We start from the raw sequence: 21,265 nt of genomic DNA on the forward strand, positions 1-21,265 counted from the left end.
CCTAACCCGTTTATTAAACGGGTCAGCCGGGTTGGCAGGTTGGCATACCCCCAACCCGAACCCGACCTGTTTAATAAACGGGTTACGCGGGTCGACCCGTTTATTAAACGGGTTGGCTTAAGCCCAACCCGAACCCGCCTAAGAGGCGGGTTGGCGGGTCGGGTTGGCGGATCGTGTCAGAAATTGCCACCCCTAGTTTAAACTCGCGAAATAAGTTTGGCAAGCCAAAAAATGATTAATGAGTGGCTCGGCTTGGCTTATATAGGCTTAACTAGTAATAAATATATTATGTATATTTTTTGAAACGTCAAATTTAGATGGTTGAAGAGTTTGGCTTGCAAGCAATAAGTGTAGAATTTAAATCCTGTTGCTAAGAGCTTTGAAATAACGTACTTATTTTGTCAATGAGCTTTAATTTTTATTTTTCAATGTATTTATTTTTAACAAGCTAACTCGAGCTCGGCTGGTTTACCTCGGCTCACATTGAATCCAGCTGTGTGTTACAAGAATGAAAGTTCGAATCCTTTCTTTGGCTTTTTCCAGCTCATTAACTAGCCTTAGCATATTGTGTTTGCCATTCTATAGTATGGGTAGTCTAACTGGGTTTATTGGCCGGTGATGACTCATAAGGATTGGATTCAAGATAGAAAAATCATGGATCCCGGGTTCACATATATGTGTACTAGGGGTGTCAATATATAGGTCTGGTTTACCCAGACCAAACCCTATAGAGTCGAGGTATGTTGACAAATAAGAAGACCCGGGAGGTTCGATTAATACATGGACCCGTGTATAGTTTGTGAAATTTTATACCAGACTCGGACCTGACCCGAGTTTCAATTAAGACCCACAATTTTTCAATGTAAAAATGGTAAAAAAATTATTATTTTACTGGGTCTGCTTCATGTAGTTTTGATTGGATCCAGGTATGGTTTCTCTTATAGTAGACCTGGGTCCAGACCTGATACCATACCCAAAAATATAGTCCAAGTCTAGATCCAGCTAGGTCCAAACCAAACCAGACCCGTTGACACCCCTAATGTGTACCAACAGAACTAGAAGGATTCTTCGGTGGTTGGCTTGCGCCAGCAAAATGCTAGACTAAGCCATGGCTTGAAAAAGTTGATATATATCCAGAGCCAAGATGAGTCCATGTTTAGCCTACTTAATTACTAATTTACTTCCCTAATTGAATTTTGCAATTAATTTTGTATTTTACCCTCATTGTGACCCAATCAAAATGATTAAACAAACCCACAAAGGGTGCCGTACACCTGGCTAGGTAGGTTCAAGATGAAGGCATTCAAACGCACCCTACAACCAAACCACACCGAGCCGAACCCAGTAAGATTTACTGAACTAAGCTCGCCGAAGGTCATTTATGTAATTATCCCAAATCAAATCCACATTTGTGGTAAATCTCTTCCTTCCTATTTAACAAAAAAATAAATAAGGAAAAAAATTTGACTCGATATCAAACCGGACACGTCGCGCACAATTCGCGGGAAACAACTTTCCAAACGAGGGATGAGCAATTCCTGAGAAGTTAAAAAAAGATTTTGCCCGTTTCCCTGACACAGATTCGTCGGGAAACCGTCCATTTTCCTTTCCCAGTTTGCGCCAAATCTTTCCTTTTTCACGCTCTCTCTTCCCTCCATCCAGAGGAACATAAACCCAGCGACCTTCCCCACCCCACGATGACCCCCGAACGTCGTTCCTCCCTCTCTAAACCCTAGCCTTTCACGCGCTTCCTTCATCTCCCCGCTTCGCTTCGCTCTCACGATGGATTCGAGAGGCAAAGAAGCTTCTCGATTCCGTCTCGTCTCTCTGATCTCCCTCTGCACGATCTCCGCCTTTCTCGCCCTTCCGGCCGTCTCCGATGACTCTCAGGCCGTTCCGCAAACAATGCACTTCCGACTCCTCCACCGCAGCGAGCTCGAATTCTGGCCAGCCGCTGGAGACGACGACGCCCTTCGCCGATTGAACGACCTCACCAGACGGGACCTCCTCCGCCAGAAGAGGATCTCCGAGACGCTGTCCTCTTCACGCCGGAGGACGGCCGAGCTCGACGCGGATTCCGGCGGAACTGGCTCGTTCCAGGCGCCGATCTCCTCGGGCGCTTTCGTCGGAACCGGAGAGTACTTCGTCAAGCTCCGGCTGGGAACTCCGGCGAGGGAGTTCCTTCTCGTCGCCGATACGGCGAGCGATCTGACCTGGACGAAATGCCAGATTGCCGGACCGGTCAGCACCAGGAGGAGGAAGGTCTTCCGAGCCGCCCTCTCCCCGTCGTTTCTCCCGTTACAGTGCTCGTCCGATACGTGCAAGGGCCTGCCGTTCAGTCTCACGGAATGCCCCACGCCCGCGAGCCCTTGCCAGTACGACTTCAGGTACGTGGACGGATCGTTCACGAAGGGTGTCTACGGGAACGATACGGTGACCGTCTCGGACTCGAACGGGAAAGACTCGGTGATCCGAGACGTCGTTGTCGGGTGCAGCTCGGAGTTCCAAGGCGCGAGCTATAACACGTCGGACGGGGTACTCGGGCTGGGTCAGAGCGCCTCATCATTCACAATTAAGGTGGCACCGATCTACGGTGGAAAATTCTCCTACTGTTTGGTGGACCATCTTAGCCGCAGGACTGCGCAAAATTACCTCGTCTTTGGCGACAATCCGCGCGTGAAACGACCAGATTTCCGTTTCGCGCAGCTCGTCCTCGACGCGGAGATCCAGCCGTTCTACGGACTCGCCGTCGAGGGGATCTCGCTGGACGGCGTGATGCTTCCGATACCCGATTCGGTATGGAAATTTAGCTTTTCTGACGGCACGGTCAATGGAGGACTCATAATCGACTCGGGCATGACCCTAACGTCGTTCGTCCGGCCGGCCTATGATGTCATTATGGCCGCGTTCAAAGGGTATTTTAAGGATTTCAACACGTTCGAGCTGCAGCCGTTCGGGTTGTGTTTCAACACAACGGAGCTAACAGGGGAGCAGAAGGTGAAGGTGGGGCCCCGAATGGTGTTGCATTTTGTAGGTGGGGCCAACTTCGTGCCACATATCGAGAGCTACGTCGTTGACGTGGCGAAGGAGGTGAGGTGCGTGGGGATCGTATCGGGGGCTTCGCCGGGCGTGTCTGTGATCGGCAACATACTTCAGCAGCGATACCTGTGGGAGTTTGATCTGTTGAACGGAAGACTGGGTTTTGCCCCCTCCCCTTGTAGGAAGTAGTCGTTTTCTTATGGTGAGGAGAGTGGTTATTTGCTCAGTAGATTTTATTTGATTGTGTCCCATTTATTGCTTGTTGGTTGATATTTTGTCTTAACATCTCTCCTTCATTAAATCGGGTGGCATTTATTAGTTGTACTGCTGTTTGGTGTCCTTTGGTAGTTCCAATACTCTCTCTATACCATTGAGTAGGGCTGGACAAGAGGTTCGGCGGCCCGTGGGTAGCTCGTGCCATATTTAGCACGGATCCTTTAGATTTTATATATATATATATATATATATATATATATATATATATATATATATATATAGATAGATAGATAGATAGAGAGAGAACATTTGTGCTAAATATGGCACGGTGCTAAATAAAGTATGCTACATATCCTCTAGGTTTTCTTGTGATTCCAACAGTACGGACGTAATCTATGCTTGTTTTTATAGGAATCGTTTCTTGGGGCATTCAATTTTGATGCATATCTAGTTTTTTATAAAGTAAAGTTTCAAAAAATTAATGGTCTACATTTTCATAAGTTTTCAGGCTTTAATTATAATTTTTTTCATCCAAAATGCATGATCCAGGTGCCGATTCCTAGTAAATTGATAATGCCAAACACGTCTTTGGGTCAAGATCACCAAAAAACCCCAAGAATCTGCTTGAATGATTAATTTAGCACCGTGTCATATTTTGCACAAATATAAATATATATATATATATATATACAGAGAGAGAGAGAGAGAGAGAAATTAAAACCTACAAAAATGGGCACCTTACTAAATGAAACATGTTATTGGATTTTTAGTGTTTTTTCAAAATTTTGACCACACAGGGGCTTGCTTTTATAGAAATGGAGCATTTGATTCTGATGTTCAATAGGTTTTTATAAGGTTTTAAATTCAACGGTCTACAATTTTGGTAAATTTTTTTAAGCTCTAAATACCATTTTTTTCACCCAAAATGCACGATTCAAGTGTTGATATCTAGTAAATAAATCATGCTGAACACATCTATAGGGTCAGAATTTTGAAAAAAAATACCAAAAATCCAATTTGACTGTCGGGGTTTAGATTAGGCTCATGGGCACAAACAAACAGTCCATGGCCTGGGCGTGACTCAAATCGAGCTTAAACCACTTCCACTGTCTGAGCTTGACCAGGCCTGTCTTGTCAACGGGCTGAACAAGCTTGTCCAAAAACCAGGTCAGTCCAGCCCAGCCCAGCCCGGCCCGTTGTCCATCCCCACCATTAAGGATAACAAAGCCACCAATGCGTGAAGCTTCAAGAATTGTAGGTTTGTGTTGAGGCATGTAAAATTTCATACCATAACAACCATTCATCATTCTTTGAATGCTTTTCCCCTAAAGATCCATCCAAGCGATAGAAATGCGCCATTGTGATCATGAATTGCGTATCACACCTGCCATTTATTGGAGCAAAGGCTATAAATGAAGACTTTTATGCTATCTAACAGAGACACACCATTTTGACATTATTTTAATATTTTTGAATGATATCTTATTATATTGTAATTTTATTTCAATAAAATCCCATTTTTTAATGTTAAAATATTCAAGTAATTATTTTTATCTATACAACAACAACAACTACGCCTTCATCCCAAAACAATTGGGGTCGGCGATATGAACCAACAAAGAACATCATTCTGGGTCTTCCACATGAATCCTTCTCCTCCATTCATTTCTATCCAATGTCATGTCCTCAGTGAGGTTCAAAGCATTCATATCCTTTCCTATCACCTCCATCCATGTCTTCCTAGGCCTACCCCGACCTCTTTTAACTAATATATTTTCCCATTTCTCCATCCTTCTAACTGGAGCATCATTAGGCCTTCGTCGAATATGTCCAAACCACCGTAAACGATTCTCTCTCATCTTATTTTCAATGGGTGCAACGCCTACCTTCTTACGTATCTCCTCGTTCTGAATCTTATCTTTTATTGTATTTCCACACATCCATCTCAGTATTTTTATCTATTTAAAATTTAAAAATTGTGTCCTCGTATCACACTTGAATTTTTTTTTTTTAACTTTCTTGCCCAATCTGAGCCTGGCGTCCTCGAGTCCACGAATCATGGTGACATAGCTTTTATGCTTCCTTCAGGAGGAGGCTGCAATCTATACTCCTTTGTCAAAAGTTAAAAACAGCTAAATCTCGGAAGTAAAAAAAACTTGGGAGTTTTTTAAATTTTTTATAAATCATGCATTTTTTTTAGCAAAATCTCAGTAATAAAAAATAAATTAAAAAATACTTTTTATAAGAAAATATAAATAAAATACATTTAAAAATAAAAATCTTGAGCGTTTTCACGATAAATATCTGTTAAAACCTTAAATATTGTTATATTTGTCCTGCTTTGAAAATCTTACAAGAAATTGCCGTTTTAAACTTTCAAGCAATTTCTCTTGATATTATCGCAAGATTTTTTATAAATCTGGTGATACCAGAGCTAGGTGGTAGCCGAAAGCATCATGAGAGTAGCCTGTAGCCATATCCACCAACCCCAAGCACATATCCGTATACACCATATCCATGGACCCCATTCTTCCACCATAGCCACATGAAGAGCTACTAGAACTGCCTCCATACCCATATGAGCATTCGATCGTCTACCAAATCCTTCACCTTCACCTGACTTTTCTGGTACAGCCTTCTTGCAGTTTATTTTCTTGAAAAAAAAATTGTTGTGGATATAAGTAGATAACAGTAGAGGTATCAAGGGGTCCAGTTTGGTTCAGACCCAGGTGAAACTAGGCCTGGCCCCGATTATCGGGTATGGTATCCAGTTCAGACATGGGTCTAATCAGACCCACCATAAGAGAAACAATACCCAGACCCGATAAGAACTAAATGAATCAGACCCGTGCCACATTTGGTAAAATAATATTTTGTATCATTTTTATATTGAAAAATTGCAGGTCTTAATTGGAACTTGGGTCGGGCCCAGGTATGATATAAAATTTTACAAACTATACCCGGATTCATGTATTAATTGGACCTTCAGGTCCAGATCCGGGTCTTAATTGAGTCTTCTTATTTATCACCATACCTGGACCCTATAGGATTTGGTAAACCCGACCGGTTGACATCCTTAGATAACAGGGTAGTTGGGGGCCATCATGTATCTTTAATAAGGGTAAAGCCATAACTTCAAAATAATTTAAAATGTTTACCACGGTTACGTGAGGGTGTAAGCCAAGGTCCTTGTTTGACCATTGTTAGAAAAACTTGGGTCCTCTTTAGAAAATTCAGAAAAAATGGTCCACGACCTGGAATATCTGTAAACAGTACGTCCCTTTCAAGAAATTAGCCTAATTGATATGGTTCATTCTGGAGACCCACGCCCACGAGACGTTATATATATAGGGTACGGATGTTTATCAGCCGAATATGTTTAGTGGTATGAATCAAGATTTTCATAAGTTTTTTTAGTTTTTTTCTATAATTTTACCATACAGTGATCTAGATTCTTGGTTTTATAGAAACTTGGATCATCCAATTACTATGTATAAAAAGGATTTTGAAGGATTTTTTTAAGGGTTGAAAATCAATGACTTGGAATTTTCATAAATATTCAAGCGTAAAGAATTACATTTATATCCGATTACAATGATTCAATAGTCAGATTCCTAGCAAATGGACCACGCTGAATGCATTTGCTAGGTTTGATTTAAAAAAAAAACCCTATTAAAATCTTGATTCATACCAACAAATATATTTGGTTGATAAACATATTCTAGTTTTCATATATATATATATATATATATATATATAGATAAAGAGAGAGAGAGTGTGTGAGAATGAAATAGAAAAAATGAGATTTATTTTTCTTAATTAATTTACAGCAATAAAACAAAATTATATAGTTACCTTTCTACTAAGATAACTTTACCACAATAAGATAAAATTGAATTCAAAATACAGACAATAGGTGAGTTGGTTGAGAGAATCCAATCCCACATTTCACGGTATGGAGATTTCCTTTCGTTTTTCTTTCCTTCCAATTCGATGTGCATATCCAACTCTTTCCTTATTCATCATTTAACCAACATTAAAAAAAAGCATATTTTATTCTAAAGCTCACCCTCAAGCTAGTGCTTGTGGATTGATCATGCATAGCTTGCAATAAGGAATTTGAATTGCTCTATGCCAAAGAGCCTTGGTGAATACATATGTGCTCTGAAGTTTGTTGGGAATGAACTTATATAGTCAAGATTAACCCTTGTTCCAACTTTTCACTTATAAACAGATTTGCAACAATGTGCAATGCAGATAGATTTTCACAATATAAATCAACTGGCCGAGTATGTAAAAATCCCAATTCATGAAGTAAATATGTAAGTCAAACAACTTCACTGGTGGTTGTAGTTAAGGCCCTGTACTCGGCTTCAGTTGAGGATTTGAAAGTTGTAGTCTGGTTCTTAGTCTTCCACGATATAGGACTTTTCCCAAAAAAAAAAAATGTAATATCATGTAGTGGATCGCCTTGTGATTGGACAACTGGTGCAGTCTGAATTTGAATAACACGATAGTTGAACTGCATTGTTGTTGCTAAGTAAAATCCCTTGCCCAGGAGTGGACTTTAGATATCTTAGTAATTTCATGGTTGCTTTTCAATGTGGTTGCCTTGATTCTTGCATGAACTGGCTAAGTATATGCACTAAATAGACTATGTCAAGACTTGTGATGGTCAAATAAATGAGATAACCCACTAATCTTTTATAAGAACTTGGATCTTTGAGAATCTCTCATGAATGATCCAATTTGAGCTGTTGCCCCATTGGTATTTCAAAAGGTTTGGATCTTAAGTACCCAACATCTTTAAGTAATTCTAGGGTAGACTTTCTTTGGTTTAACAATATATCTTGTTTGAACCAAACAACTTATATGCCCAAGAAATATTTAAGTTTGTCCACATCCTTGATACAAAAATATTTATTAAGGAACTCTTTCAACTTTCTTATCATATTGTCATCAATTCCAATTGTGATGACTTCATCTACATAGACTAGAACATATATTCTTCCTTCCACTTAAATTAAGCAAAATAATGAATAGTCTATCAATGACGCGTTGAAACCAGCCTACTCAAGTGCATTAAAAAACTTGGCAAACTATTGCCTAGAAGGTTGTTTTAGACGGTATAATGATTTATTGAGATGACACTAACTAGGTGACAACTTCATATATATTTCTTCATCTAAATCATTGTCGAGAAATACATTATTAACATTTAGTTGATGCAATGACCATTAGAAACACACGGCAAGGGATGACAAGCATCACATAGATACAAGTTTTTGTCACTGGTGTGAATGTGTCATGATAATCAAGTCATTCTTTTTGTGTGTATCCTTTTGCAATCAATTTAGCTTTGTAAAGTTTTATAGTATCATTGAAGCTATAATTAACTTTTAAAACTCATTTGGAGCCAATTGGCTTCTTATCAAGAGAAAATATGTGATGGTCCAAGTATTGTTATCTTCAAGAGCTTTAATTTCAACTCTCATGGTAGTTCTCCACTTATCATCTTATGGCAGATTGATAATTTCTTGGCTCATCATAAGAGGATATGTAAACAAGAAAAGCTTAATGGCTAGCAATGAATTTAAAAAAATGCTAAATAATTATAAAGAGCGTGGGATGTACCCTTGATTTAGGAGGTTGATGGATTGGCATAGAGTGCAGCATAATCACAATGTCAATCATTCAATTGGATGGGTTTGGACTTTGATCTGATTGGATCTCCTAAGTTAGGTCTTAGGTTGGACAATTTCCTGATTGGATTGTCTTTCTCTAGTCTCAAGTGAAGTTCCAAGATCGATTTGAACATCTGGTTGAGATTCACCTTCATTTTCATCATGTGTCTCTTGGCATTGAGATTCACCTTGATTTTCATCTGGTTGAGATTTACCTTGATTTTGGTGAGTTTGGTCCTCATATGTGGGAATGGGTAAAAATAAGCTCATTGTCTTGAAGATTGATGGGGTTTTGAAAAGGGAACTCTTTCTCATGAAAAATAACTCTATTGACAAATATTGATTGAATTTCAAGATCAAACACTTTGTAAACTTTTTGCTTGAAAGGATATCCGACAAATATGCATATGCAAGATCTGGTGTCAAACTTATGTTTATAATGCACATTGTGAGCAAAACATAAGCAACCAAACACTCTCTGATGTTCATATTTAGGCTTTGAACGATACATGACTTTATGAGGGGTTTTATCATTTCTTTGTATAAAATGGTTGTAAGAACCCTATTAATGAGGTACACTGTCTAAGAATGCACTCTCTCCAATACTTTATAGGCAAATTTGCTTGAAATTGCAAAACTCTAGCAACTATGTTGGTGAGAGATCCCATTTTTATTTAAAAGCTCTAGACCCCATGAAAAAATTGATTTTGTTATTGGATTAAACACATTTAACTTAGGTTTGAAATCAAATTTTGATCATCATGATCAAATTTTGTAAATTTTCTTTCTTTTTTTTGAAATTTGAATCTCATTGAAAACACCCAAGTGGACCTACTAAAATCATCTACTACAGTGAGAAAATAATGTGCTCCTCTAGTAAATGGTATAATACCCATAAATGGAGAGATTCTCTTGATGAAGGGTCACAATGGCACGATGGATTTGGAAAATTCGTGGCCCATTAGTTTGAAAAAATCTCTCCAGAAGATCTTTCCAAACATCTGCCGCAGTCTCCCCATATATGACACTCTTAGAAAGCTCTCAGTTCAATGAATTTAAGAGCCGTGAGAATACCATATTGTTATTTTGAATCCACACAACATAATTAGGAGTACTAGGATCTAGTTTGGAAACATATCCATTAACAAAACCCATTTTGTTCTTGGCTAAAAGAACTACCGTCATTGCTCCACTCCAAAACGCGTAGTTGTCTTCAACAAGAGGACTCGGCACCTGACCTATCCTGGGATATCAGAATGATGTAGAAAGAAAGGGTTGTCAATACTCACTTCTAAATTGAGTTGGTTTTCAGATCCTACGGTTGTGTTTTTGTTGTTCATGTTTCCCTCCACTCATGGTGATAAAGAATGAATACACTACAGATTACAAAGACTGCATGAACTGATCACATGATCAATGTCGATGAACCAAGATGATCAGGGATGACATGTGCAGTTGGGCCGGATCAGTTGCAATGCTGAATGCTAAAATAATAACAACCGTTGTCACGGACCAGTAGGATGGAGAATATATAGTACAAATCAAGTATGATCTGCAACAATATTGTGAATACAGGATCTTTCTATGCTTTGATACCATGTTAAAGGGGAGAGAGAGAGAGAGAGAGGAATAGGAAAACATGATTTCTTTCTCTTAATTTACAGCAATAAAACAAACTTATATAGTTACATTCACTACAAGAAAATCATGGATTAGCGACGGCTTATATCTATCGTTAATCCGTCGCTAAACAGTTTAGCGACGGATTAGCGATGGATAGAGGCCATCGCGAATTTTTGCTCGCTAATTAGCGGAAAACCTTATTTGTCGTTAATTCCGTCGCTAATTTGCGACAGATTAGCGACGGACATTATCCATCGCTAAATTTAAAAAAAAAATAAAAAAAAATGATCCCTGTCGGGCGGTATTCCGGCAGCAATAAGCCGGACTTATACCGCACCCGACAGGCATCGTCGTCCTCCGTGAACCGGCGTCGTCGTCCTCCGTGAACCGGCGTCACTGTCGTCCTCCGTGAACCGATGCTCTCCGGCGTCGCCGTCCTCCATGAACCGGCGCCATCATCTTCCGTGAACCAGTGTCGCCGTCATCCTTCGTGAACCAGCGTCGCCGCCCTCCGTGAACCGGTGTTGTCCTCCTCCGTGAACTGGCGCCGACATCCTCCAGCAATCGCCGACCGTCCTCCGGCGTCGCCGTCCTCCGTGAACCGTCCTCCGTGAACCCTCCTCCGTGAATCGGTGCTCTCCGGCGTCGCCGTCCTCCATGAACCGGTGTCGTCATCTTCCGTGAACCAGCGTTGCCGTCATCCTCCGTGATTAACCAGCGTCGCCGTCCTCCGTGAACCGGCGCCGACGTCCTCCGGCATCGCCGTCCTCCACTCTCATGTACATGCTCTCCAATGCACTCTCCGACGTCCTCCGAATAAGTCGGTTTAAATCGAGCGCGATCGATTTAAATTTCGAAAGGGAGAGAGGGAAAATTTCGCGCTCGGTTTAAATCGAAAATTAGCGAGGGATTTAGCGAGGGAATTTTTCTGTCGCTAATTAGCGACAGAAAAATTCCCTCGCTAAATTTTTTTTCTAGTATTGAGAATTAGCGACGAAACAATTGTTGTCGTTAATCCGTCGCTAATTAGCGACAGATTAGCTAGAGAAAACTTTTATCGCTAATCCGTCGCTACTTAGCGACGGATTCATGAAGAAAGTTTTCTCTAGCTAATCTGTCGCTAATTGGCGACGGAAAAAATCCGTCGCAAATTTCCGTCGCTAATTAACATTTTTCTTGTAGTGATTTTCTACTAAGGTAACTTTCTTTTTTTTTTGTTTTTTACTCGGAGAAACCGTTCCAGGCTCCAAAACCTAGCTGCGCTGGCTGAGCTTGCCATACTTATGGTCATTGTTCATGCCGGTGTAAAACTCTGAGGGCCTACCCCGACCGCAGGGAGCCGCTAAACTTTGGCTTACACGGGGTGACACCCGTGGGTTTTGAACCTAGACTGCCTGCCAAACGATCTAGGCCCCATCTCTCTACTAGGTAACTTTCAACAATAAGATAAAACTGAATCCAAAATACAACAATGGGTGAGTTCGTTGAGAGAATCCAATCCCACCTTTCACAATATGAAGATATCTCCTTGCTTTTCTTTCTTGAAAACTCGATGTTCATATCCAATTGTTTCCTTATCCATCATTTAAACAACATTCAAAATTAAAATTTTATTCCAACACAGTCTTTCTCTTCTCTTTACTCACGTAAGGAGGTTCCCTTTAAGTAATCCTTGGTGTTTACATTCTCTATCTCTTCCCTTACAGTTGCCTTGAGTTTGGAATAATTTACAATCTTTTTTGGAATTTTGATCTCATTCGATTCTTGTTAAGGTGTAGCATCCATATCTTTGGAGCGACTCCTTGCTGATTAATTTGGATGATTGAAGGAGTTGGATGTATCAATCTTACACTCATATCCACATCCTCAATTTTCCTTGACACACTTTGATGGTGAATATCCGAAGGTTGGCTCTCAAACAAAACCTAAGTTTGCTCACAAGGGCACTTCGTCATTAGCGATTTTATGTGTTTTGTACAGCTTGAGTTTTTCCTAGACTAGTACTCGGGACAGATCACTGGATCTACTCCAATTAGGGGGTGCCATCAGGTTTAGTTTACCCAGATCCGACCTGAACCAAACCCTATAGGGTCCAGGTATGGTGATAAATAAGAAGACCCGATTAAGACCCGGGTATGGACCCAAAGGTCCAATTAATACATGGACTCGGGTATAGTTTGTGAAATTTTATACCAGACCCGGACCCGACCCAAGTTCCGATTAAGACCCATAAATTTTCATTGTAAAAAATGATAAAAAAAAAATATGGTCTTACCGTGTATGGTTTGGGTTTGGTTCATGTAGTTCTTCTCAGGTTCGAGTATGATTTTTTATACTAGACCCGATAACACCCGGGTCTAGACCCGATACCATACTAAAAAATCTGATCCAAGTCTGATTCCACTTGGTTTCAAACCCAACCCAACCCGTTGACACCTCTAGCTCCAATGGTTAAAATGCAATGTAGTACGTGCAATAAGTAGTTGATAGGCATTTATTCCTTGTCTTTTATGCACATAAAAAGCTGAAAGGAAGTAAGATGAAGTGGGCAGTTGGGATCATATGACTTCACCAATGTCATGGTCGCTACCAAAAGATATTTATCACTCTTTTCCCTTTCTTTTTCCTTGTGATAATTGAAGCAAGTCAACAGGTACTAACTACTAAACAGGACGTGGTAAAGGTGAATAAGTCACATGCATGCATGTCCTTTGCACGTAGGTACGTGTATCAATTTGTCATGAGCTATGTTACATAGGTACGATTGTCTCACACCGCAATTTCTAAAACTTTCTTCTTCTTTTTTTGACAGAGAAAGCTGGGTTAGGAATACCCCTACCAGTTATACAGCCATATACCATTTGGATTCGAACTTGCAACGTCCAGTAACTTCTCCGGCCAGACAAGTGGAGCTCCAGTTGGTCGATTTCTAAAATTATGGGTACGTGAGGTTTGGATTACAATCCAATCCAAACTTATATGTTGGGTTTGGATTGGATAATAATTCAAATTAAGGCTGGACAATGGGCGGGTCAGGCCTGCTGGCATGTTTAGTGGACAGGCTTGACCTGGCAAGGCCAACCCTTTGACCAACTGGGTCGGGCACAGGTCTAATAGAAAACCCATGGACCACCTGTTAGGCCCATGAGCCTAATTCGGACTGGGTTGCAAGTCATCATGTATTTACAACATTTCTCATTCATGTCCTTGAATTATAGGTTCTTTTAACGAAAATTAAAAAAAAGGACTAGACAGGATTCAAGATGGATTCATTTTTTTGAATCACATACTTGACCCAATTTGAATATATATATATATATATATATATATATATATATATATATATATATATATAACCCGCAGACTGGCCTGTGCCGACCCGACCCAACCCAATTTGTGATTTTGTCGGGTCAGGTTTGAGGCTGCTTAGGGTCGGGCCTTCTTAAGAAAACTAGCCCAAGCCCCACCCATCTTGTTCAGCTAAAATTCAAATCCAACCCATATTATTCATCCAAAAAGGAGAAAAAATGGGACACTATTTCTCGAAGAAAGAGAAAGAGAAGGGTACAAAACTAACCCAACCACCCACCGCCTGTTCTCTCAAAGGGCAGAAAGGAGGCAGTACGAAACCACACCGACCGCCTTTCTCTCTCTTTTCATGTGTTAAAAGTTCACTTAAATACAATGTTTTATGCCATTTTTTAAACCACCCTCATTTCATGAATTGTGAGCCCTTGATTTTTAGCATCTCAAAAACAAGGTCTTATGGTGTATTGAACTTTCTAATATATTAAATAAATCATAATAAAAACGTTGGGATGGCTAGATTTACCATTTGGTGGCTAAATCTATTGCAACCAAGAGTGTGTATCATCGTATCTTATCATGGTGCAGAACCACCATTCTCTCTCTCTCTCTATATATATATATATATATATATATATAGAGAGAGAGAGAGAGAGGTAGTGGCACCAACTAATAGGAGTTTTCATGTTGTTTTTTCACAAATCTGACCTGGCAATGTGTTTGGCATGGTTGATTTGTTAGGAAATAATTTCTAATCTTATAAAAACTCACCTGTACATGGGAATGGGATGATCCAAGAGTCAATTCTTATAAAATCAAGCATGTAGATCACTTCTCTACGGTCAGATTTATAAAAAAAAAAACTTTAAAAGCCTGGTAAGTTGGTGTAGTCTAAAAAAGTGGTAGGTATATATATAGAGAGAGAGAGGGAGAGAGAAATGGGTAGGTGAGAAATTCAAACATGCATGATAAATATGTTTTTCTGCCCTTTGGGTATTTTTTTCACAGTTTTGACCCCATAAATGTTTTGGGCATGGTCGATTTACAAGGAATCCACAGCTAGATCATGTGTTTTCGATGAAAAAAATGATATTTAGAGCCTCAAAATTTTATAAAGATTCTGGACCATTGATTTTTTAAACTTTATAAAAATTCACCCATGTGTCAGAATTAGGGGTGGCAAAACTTGACACGACCCGCCAACCCGCCTCTTAGACGGGTTTGGGTTGGGCTTAAACTAACCTGTTTAATAAACGGGTCGACCCGCCTAACCCGTTTATTAAACGGGTCGGGTTCGTGTTAGGGGTATGCCAACCCGCCAACCCGGCTGACCCGTTTAATAAACGGGTTAGGCGGGCGGATCAACCCGCCAACCCGCCCACCAACCCGACCTGCCAACCCGTTTACCCGACCCAACCCGTTATTAAACGGGTTGGCGGGTCGTGTCGGGTTACCCGTTTAATAAACGGGTCGGGTTTGGATTGAGGTATGCTGACCCGTCAACCCAACCCGATTGCCACCCCTAGTCAGAATCGAATACTTCACAAGCTGGTCCCTATAAAATCAAATGAATATATCCCATCGGTATGACCAGAATTTAAAAATAAAAAGAAAACCCCCTGAAAAACTCATTTATCCCATATAATTTGGAACCTACCCATTACCACTACAACAAAGCAGTAGATTAGCGACGACCACATTCCGTCGCTAATCCGTCGCTAACATGGTTAGCGACGGATTAGCGACAACGAGGCGACAGTATGCTTACGTCGCGAATATTTCGACGCTAACTGGCGACGGAATTATTCCGTCGCCAGATCCGACGCTAATTGCGACGGAATAACGAGCGCTATATTCCGTCGCCAATCCGCCGGTACTCAACGTCGACCACCGCTTGGCGACGGATTTAATTCCGTCGCTACGCCGTCGCTAGATTAATATGAATAGCGACGGATGGTTCCGTCGCAAACACGAAAAAAAAATCAACAAAAAATTATTTGAAAATTAATTACCGGGAACTGTACAATTTTTATTTCCTGTATAATTTATATTTCCTGTAAATAAAAAACAAACCACACAAAAAAAATCATATAACAAGAATCTACAACAATTAATCGTTCCACCTTAAAATTAAGAAGTTTAATTATTTACAATTCAACAATTACAATTAGGAAAAATAAAAAAAATAGAACTTCTTCAACACAGTCCTCTAATCATCGCCAAGATTTTGTGCGTCTTCTTGTTCATTGTCTTTATCTGTCCCTTCAGCTCCACTACCCTGATTATCGCTAGCAGCCTATACACGAAAAGAGCAGTCAGTATTGATAAACAAAATATAATGAAATAAATTACACATTATATGTGATTCTATCATGTACTCATGTGTGATCTAAGGCAATAAAAAAACTCTATATGTGATTCTATCATGCTCATATGTGCTCTAAGGCAGTCAAAAAATTGAATATGTGATTATAGCATGTTCATATGTGTTCTAAGGCATCTAAAAAAACTCTATATGTGATTCTACCATGCTCAGATGTGCTTTAAGGCAGGCAAAAAACTATATATGTGATTCGATCATGCTCGTATGTGTGCTAAGGCAGTAAAAAAATTGAATATGTGAATATAGCATGCTCATATGTGCTCTAAGGCAGTAAAAAAACTCTATATGTTATTATAGCATGCTCATATGTGTGCTAAGGCAGTCAAAAAACTAAATATGTGATTATAATATGCTCATATGTGTTCTTAGGCAGTCAAAAAACTGAATATGTGATTATAGCATGCTCATATGTGTTATAATGCAGTCAAAAAAACTTTATATGTGATTCTATCATGCTCATATGTGCTCTAAGGCAGACAAAAAGTTATATATATATATATATATATATATATATATATATATATATATATATATATATATATATATGATTCTATCATGCTCATATGTGTGCTAAGGCAGTAAAAAAATTGAATATGTGAATATAGCATGCTCATATGTGCTCTAAGGCAGGCAAAGCCAAAAATTTTATATGTGATTCTATCATAAATGATATATAACATATTCATATGTGTTCTAAGGCAGTCAAAAAATTGAATATGTGATTATAGCATGTTCATATGTGTTCTAAGGCATTTAAAAAAACTCTATATGTGATTCTACCATGCTCAGATGTGCTTTAAGGCAGGCAAAAAACTATATATGTGATTCGATCATGCTCGTATGTGTGCTAAGGCAGTCAAAAAATTGAATATGTGAATATAACATGCTCATATGTGCTCTAAGGCAGTCAAAAAACTGAATATGTGATTATACCTGAGAGGGACCTGGAATCGAAGATCCTCTATCCTGAACAGCGGCCTTGATCTCATTTCGGAGAAAGGGGGCGACGATGTATTGAAAGTAGTTATTCAGTGATTCATTAATGATCTCGCGTACATCATCACCAGAAAGAATAGTCGGCTGCTTGGAGCTTATGTCGGCGCAAGAAGTCGGTGATCCATAACTGGAAGAACCAATAACTGGTGAAGTGTTCATATTACTCCCAAACCCGAACACGCGACCTTTTTTTGGTTCACCTGCTGCAGTCACCCATGCTGTAGGATCAAATGATGGATGCTGAGTAGCGTCTTCGCCATATCGCTCTACCATCTGTTGCTCATATGCCTCCTACAAAATAATGTTTAAAGTATTCATTAATAATTAATGATAACATTATGATAACTTGCATATATATTGCAATGATTATTAATAGAATTAATACATACCGTTGTCGTTCTCGCCTTCTCTGATACGAAGACTCCCGTGGTCTTCCGTTTATGTGTTTCTACAAACACATCCTTATATGGTACACTGCTTCCTTTTTCTGCTTCCTGCGAAGTTAAATGACAAAAGATTTAGTACACAAGTTTGCAACAATACTTATAAAATTAATATTATATATTAATGAGTTACCATTTTCTTTAGGTGGCTCCCAAATGTCTTAGATCCACCTGTGTGTAGATGGGCTTCGGGCATCTTCGATCGATTTTGTGAAGCCTTCGCAGAGCGATTTTTAAATGCATCTCCCGCCCACTTATCGCACATTTCATCCCAGTAATCTCTCCTGATAGTAATAGGACCATGGCCCTTCCACAGTAATGGATCATCTACTACGCCAGATGCTTTTTTTGTTGCAGTCTTCATAGTGTGCAGCATGTCTGCAAATCGATTGGCAGCCACCTTCTGCCACACCTTCCTTGCATCATTTTCTTCCACCGTAGTTGCGAAGCGATTCGAAGCCTACAAATATTTTCAGAAAGTTAGTAGACATTGCTTAAATAAATTAAATATGAAACACATTAACTATGAGGAACAACTGTATACCATGAATGTGGACCACAATTTGTCTAACACCTCCTTTGGGTACTCTTTCTATTGAGCAACTGGTCCTGGTAGATGTTGAAGAAGTGAATTCATAATCTCACGTACTACTTCTTGTGGCTCAAACCTCGTGCTGCACATGAATTGTTACACAATAAATATCAATATAAAATATTTAAAAGATATGCAATAATTTAAAACAAAATACTTACGGTCGATTATCGATATACACTATTCGAATGAGTCTTCTTGTGCCAGCCGAGAAGACCCTATTTCCTGTGTTGCCTGTTGACTTGTGTGATCAACTGGTGTAGGTGGGTCGTGTACAGGCGCAACATCATCTGTAAAAAAATACATTAGAAATTCTCAGAATGTGCATTTGAACTAATCAAGCATCTAATTAGTTATATGATATACCTATCACAGGAGCCCGTGAAGATGAAGGCTGAGTCTGACTACTATTAGATGAGCGACCACTATAACCTCCATGAACCATATTCTAACAAATAACATATGTCATACAATACATTCAAATAATTCACATCAAGTATTACAATGCAATCAAGTCATTCACATCAAGCATTGCAATGCATTCAAATAATTCAAATCATTGGCATCAAGTATTGCACTAATTCAAATCATTCGTTAATTGTATAAATTATAATACATTCAGATAATTCAAATAATTCACATCAAGTATTACAATGTAATCAAGTCATTCACATCAAGCATTGCAATGCATTCAAATAATTCAAATCATTGGCATCAAGTATTGCACTAATTCAAATCATTCGTTAATTGCATAAATTATAATACATTTAGATAATTCAAATAATTCACATCAAGTATTACAATGCAATCAAGTCATTCACATCAAGCATTGCAATGCATTCAAATAATTCAAATCATTGGCATCAAGTATTGCACTAATTCAAATCATTCGTTAATTGCATAAATTATAATACATTCAGATAATTCAAATAATTCACATCAAGTATTACAATGCAATCAAGTCATTCACATCAAGCATTGCAATGCATTCAAATCATTCAAATCATTGGCATCAAGTATTGCACTAATTCAAATCATTCGTTAATTGCATAAATTATAATACATTTAGATAATTCAAATAATTCACATCAAGTATTACAATGCAATCAAGTCATTCACATCAAGCATTACAATGCATTCAAATAATTCAAATCATTGGCATCAAGTATTGCACTAATTCAAATCATTCGTTAATTGTATAAATTATAATACATTCAGATAATTGAAATCATTCACATCAAGTATTACAATGCATTCGAATCATTCGTATCAAGTATTACAATACATTCAAATAAAATTTATGATCATTCACACCAAGTATTGCAATACAACTCACATCAAGTATTACAATGCATTTAAATAGAGGTTTGTAGTATAAGATTTTGCTCACTAGCTTGAGAATTCTTCATCGTCACTAGTTTGATGTGAGTTACAATACAATTTCTCATCTTTAGGCAACATACTCTTCACAATCATGCACAAACGGTCAAAACATGATTGACTCAAATTATACTCGGACTTCAAATTCATTAGTTGAAGAACTGCAGACAAGATAGTGTGACTCTCACAACCGTTCTAAAGTGGCTCATCAGCATCTTTAAGTAAATCATAAAATCTACTAACTGCATCGTTTGGTGATTCTTCATCTACGGCAGTTCTTACATCACTAGAACTCATAGCAGAACCCAGTTCTGTTCCTGCAGCATCAAATATCAAATTCGTATATAGATTATCGTGTACCACATTCACCCGTGCATCAAAATCGTTTCTAAATTCTTCTCCATGAAACGTCCAGTTCTGATAATCACTCACAAAACCCTTCATGTATAGGTGATGTCTAACGCCATGAGGTTCTACAAATCGATTATTCTTATAAATCTTGCAGGGACACCTAATCCGACCTGTGGGATCTACTGTACTGACACTCGCCGTTGCAAATTCAATAAAACTGTCAACACCATCCATATATTCATGCGATAACTCATTGTTCACTATCCTACGGTACATCCATTCACGGTTTGCAGTCATTCTGTCGTATGATGTTACGAATAGTATCCTAACGAATTAAGAAAAAACAATCAGAATGCTACGATGAAGAAAATATCAAATTTATCATGCAATATACTATGTCAAACAATAAAAAGAATTTTGATGCATGCATTGATAACTTAATATTTTCATGTGCAAACTATTAATGACACGATACAATCATTTGAAGCATGCTTTTATTATAAAATTTCACATGGAAGTCAAAATCAAATTGAAAGTAACTACATGCAAGCATGGATACAATTACATCAAACATTGCAATACATCATAATCATTCATATCAAATAAATGGCAAACATGTATCTGCAGCAAACACACTTCAATATCTCACTAACTACTACCATGCTTAGCATGGACTCCGTACTCCAAAAATAAGAACACTTCCATATTCCTACATTAAAATCATGCTCAGCATGATCTCCGAACTCCAACAAAGCAGTCCTAGATATCAACAACTAAGTGAGTGTGTGAACAATAAAGTGTTGCATTCAATAAATTAAATAACATGTGATACGTTTGAATCACTTACTCACCACGGGTATTTACCCGATTTGCATTGTTTTTGTCATTTACTTACCACAAGTGGCCGAGCACGAGTTGATTCCGTTGAAAAATCTGCATAAAAAAATGCATTTTTAAAAAAAACTCGCCACAAAAAAAAGGCAGTTGTTCCGGCAAGGGGTCGACTCCCCTGCTGTTCCGGTAGAGGGTCGACTCCCCTGCCTGTTCCGGCATGGGGTTAACCCCCTGCCGGAAAGGCAGGGGTTAAACCACCTGCGTTTCAGACAGGGGGTCGACCCCCCCTGCCGGAAACGCAGGGGGTTAAACCCCCTGCCGTGCCGTAAAGGGAGGGGGTTAAACACCCTGCCGTAAAGGCATGGGGGGTCGACCCCCTGCCGGAAAGGCAGGGGGGTTTAAACCCCCTGCCGTGCCG

At 39.1% G+C, this 21,265-nt stretch overlaps 1 protein-coding gene across 1 annotated transcript; it reads left to right on the top strand.

Moving 5' to 3' along the window:
* Positions 1-1,782: 1,782 nt before the first annotated feature.
* LOC149836905 (aspartic proteinase NANA, chloroplast-like) lies at positions 1,783-3,228 on the top strand. Its single transcript, XM_090007928.1, has one exon. The coding sequence runs from the start codon at positions 1,783-1,785 to the stop codon at positions 3,226-3,228; it is 1,446 nt and encodes a 481-aa protein (XP_089864054.1).
* The last annotated feature ends 18,037 nt before the right edge of the window (positions 3,229-21,265 follow it).

The sequence above is a fragment of the Nuphar pumila genome, chromosome 5, assembly GCF_984573655.1.
Source record: "Nuphar pumila chromosome 5, dmNupPumi1.hap1.1, whole genome shotgun sequence".
In the NCBI taxonomy this organism is placed as follows: Eukaryota; Viridiplantae; Streptophyta; class Magnoliopsida; order Nymphaeales; family Nymphaeaceae; genus Nuphar; species Nuphar pumila.